We start from the raw sequence: 3,761 nt of genomic DNA on the forward strand, positions 1-3,761 counted from the left end.
ATATATATATATATATATATATATATATATATATATATATATATATACGCATACACAAACGCATATAAAATAGTTTCGTTTAGCTAGAAATAATTTAGGTAAAAATGATTTTAAACTGGAATTTCAGGATGTTTGATCATTGACCTGTAGAAGTTTGAAGGGAGAAATTTTCCCCGTATATGTGTATATATGGGGAAAGTTTGCAAAACCAAAAAAAAAAGCGGGGATGAAAAAGAGAATGAAAAAAATGACCAAAGTTGACAGTAAATTTCAATTTTTATAGTCAGAAAATTTTGAAATTTTTGAAATTTTCAGAACATATTTAATTTAAATTTCTCATTTCGATAATATAGAGGTATCAAATTTTTCAAAATTTATCATTGCTGCAGGAAAAAAAAATTTTAAGAAAAAGAAAAATTAAAATATTTATGTATTTATCAAATACACGCTTAAAATACAAAACAATGATTCAAGCAAATTTCCCAGAAGAGAGTTTTTTTCCTTTTTCTTTTTTCTTTTTTGTTTAACAAATTTTGCAAAATTTCAAAAGAAATTGAAAATTTACATTTGATTCCCTTTTTTCTTTTTTTTCCAAAATTATACAAAAAATTTGCAAATAATATAAATCAAAAGAAAAGAAAAAGTAATTGTAAACTAAATTAAAACATTTTTATTAGTTATTAGCAGATGATAAGGAAGGGTTTTGGAGTGATAGCAAAAATTATTCCTTAACCCTCTAGACGTTCCAGAAAATTAGGATCTTTAAAATATTCCGGAATGGGATCATCCATTCGATTAATTACTTTATAAATTGTCTTCTTCCATGATGGTTCAGCATCACGTCCACTTTGTACAGCACAAAAAAATTCACGTAATGTTTCTTGTATTACCAATGATAACCGCTCAGGTGGCTATAAATTAATAAAATTTATTGTGATTCATAAAATTGTAAAATCAATAATTGAAATATTTAAAACTTATAAGATTTTTTATGTCCCATTATTAAAAATTTTTTTTTGTTGATTTTTAACCTCTTTCTTGAAAAAAAAAAATTCTTTCAAAAAATTTCTAACATAATTTGCATAAAATTGAAAAGTTTGCAATTACCACTGAAAATATTGATCGTTAATTGATAGATTATTTTTTTGAGATGAAAGAATTATTAAAGTTATAAAATAAAAACAATTCTTCCTCTTATTGAGAAAAAATAAATTGATCAAAATTAATTAATTACAAAATGCAATACTATTTTTTTCTCCCATTTCATACAAAATTTTTACTCTTTCATCTCATTTTTTATTTTCATAACGTTAATAAAAAGTATGAAATTTTTTTCCAAATTAATTAATTAATGCGCTTTACCTGAATGTGATTATTACGATTATAGTGCTGATTGAGACTTTTATAAATTTCTGATTCCGGTGTTACAATAATATCATCCTTATTTTTGATCCCTTCAGCTAGATAATTTCTTGCATATTTATCCATTTGATTGTAAAAAAATTCCCTGAAAAAAATAGTTTTTTTTTACTTTAAAAAAAAAAAGAAAAATAATTATTAAGTAATAATTAATAAATGATAAATTAATTAACAAATAATAAGTAATAATAAATAATTAGTCAATAGCAATAAATAATCAACTTTTTTCTTTTTTTTAAGTTTATTAGATCATTAACACAGCAATAATCTCTTACAGTAATTTTTTTTCAATTATTTGAATTTTCAAATCCAAATTTGTTAGTGGTTAATTGGATAGTAATGAAAAGAACAAAGAAATTAAGCATACTATAGCTACAGTAATAAATGAGAGCAAGTAGCAAAATTTATAAATGCGCATAGATTTTAGCTTAACGCAAAATTACTGACAAAATTACTACTCAAAATACTCAAAAATTATTTAATTGTTATATTAAGTTAAAAACAAAAATGGAAGAGAATATTTCAATATGAATGGTTGAAAACAGAGAAAGAGAGAGAGAGAGAAGAAAAAAATAAAATTAAAATTAAAGTAACATTTCACATCAGAATTCTTATAATATTTCATTTGCTGAATCAAATATTTGCATTTTATCTTGGGAAAAAATTTTTGAAAATTTGATTCAAAAAAGAAATCAAAATTACAGTAATCCTTCAGAATTATAAACAGTTAAATAAGCTCACCTCAATGTGCTAGTGTAAGAGAAAAGGGGGTTGATGACCTGATACGACCTCATCATCATCATCATCATCCCGTTTTACCATTGTTACTATTATTATTATCAAATAGTCATCCTCATCCTAATGCTACCTTTTCTTCTTCCTCAATCATCATCTCATCATCCTCTGCATCATCATCATCATCAATTAAATGATAATCAAGTGTCAAATTACATTTCGAGGCAAATGGGACAATTTAAACAAACATATCCGTATCTATCATAACGGATGAAGTCGAACGCGCCAATTATTTGTTTATAAAATAGTTACCGGTTTTAGATGACCTTACATTTTTTTTTCCTTTCTCATCAATATTTTGTCTACTTTTTCCTCTTAACTTATAAAAAGCACCTGTCTCGATCATCATACACCTGTCCATCTGATTACCAACTATATTGTATTTTGAGACAAATAAATAATAGTTATGACGAATATATAAATAAATAATAATATATATAAATAAATAATAAAATAATAAATAATATATAAATATACAAACAAATAAATATATAAAGAAATAACAAATAATATAATATATTAAATAATATAATACAATGCATTCATTTTTACATGCAATTTTTTTTTTTTGTATAAATATTTACAGTATTCATTTTTCCTTTCTTTTTTTAAAGAGTTTATTTCATCAGTGACTGAATATTAAATGACAATACCGTAATAGTTGTACCATAACAAATAATAAAATAAACAACAATAAATGATATATGTTAGCAAACGGCATTTATTTATTTTGATGAGTTATTATATATAAATGAATGTCTGATTGCTTCATTTGTTAACAAAATTAAAATTGCTTAATTAAATAAAAGGAAAGATGCTTGGTTTATTACTGAAATTTTCATTCATTAATTTATCCTTATAAAAACTCGTCCATATAGAAAAATGAATAAATTAATAAATACATATAATGAAATATATTATAATATATTAAAGTACAAATATATATTAATTATTATATAAGTAGTAATTAACAATATGCAAATACCATACTGTAATTATGAATAAATTTCAAAAAAAATTGATAAAATGAGAAAATATAAAAATATCACTAAAAGAAAGACTAGAATGATATCATTTTTAATATCAATTATAATTTATTTACATAGATAACTAAATAAATCAATTATTCTTTCATTTAATCTTTGCATTTATTCACTCACACCTTTATCATTTCCTTACCTTTTCTTTGGTAGCGTTTTTTTTTCTATCCAAATTTTTAAAATTAATGAAATATATTTAATATAGCATGAATGTAATGTTATCTTATCATCATTTTTATAGCAAAAATTTTGCTAAAAAAAAGAAAATTGATGACAATATAAGAAATGAAATATTATTAAAAGGATAAGTGCTGATTAGATAAGAGATGATTAAATAAATAAATGAAAACAATAATTACAAAAAAAAAAAACAAATGATAGGAAAATTGATGACAATATAAGAAATGAAATATTATTAAAAGGATAAGTGCTGATTAGATAAGAGATGATTAAATAAATAAATGAAAATAATAATTTTAAAAAAAAACAAAGTTTAGTTACAAGATC

The 3,761-nt window shown here is 22.1% G+C and overlaps 1 protein-coding gene across 1 annotated transcript; it reads right to left on the minus strand.

Moving 5' to 3' along the window:
- Positions 1 to 683: 683 nt before the first annotated feature.
- LOAG_13494 (hypothetical protein) lies at positions 684 to 1,510 on the minus strand. The gene is made up of 2 exons (XM_003148999.2): positions 1,363 to 1,510; positions 684 to 911 (listed from the first exon to the last, which is right to left on the minus strand). The coding sequence occupies exons 1-2, from the start codon at positions 1,486 to 1,488 to the stop codon at positions 729 to 731; spliced, it is 309 nt and encodes a 102-aa protein (XP_003149047.1). The 5' UTR covers positions 1,489 to 1,510; the 3' UTR covers positions 684 to 728.
- Positions 1,511 to 3,761: the final 2,251 nt, after the last annotated feature.

Source organism: Loa loa (assembly GCF_000183805.2).
Source record: "Loa loa unplaced genomic scaffold supercont3.371, whole genome shotgun sequence".
In the NCBI taxonomy this organism is placed as follows: Eukaryota; Metazoa; Nematoda; class Chromadorea; order Rhabditida; family Onchocercidae; genus Loa; species Loa loa.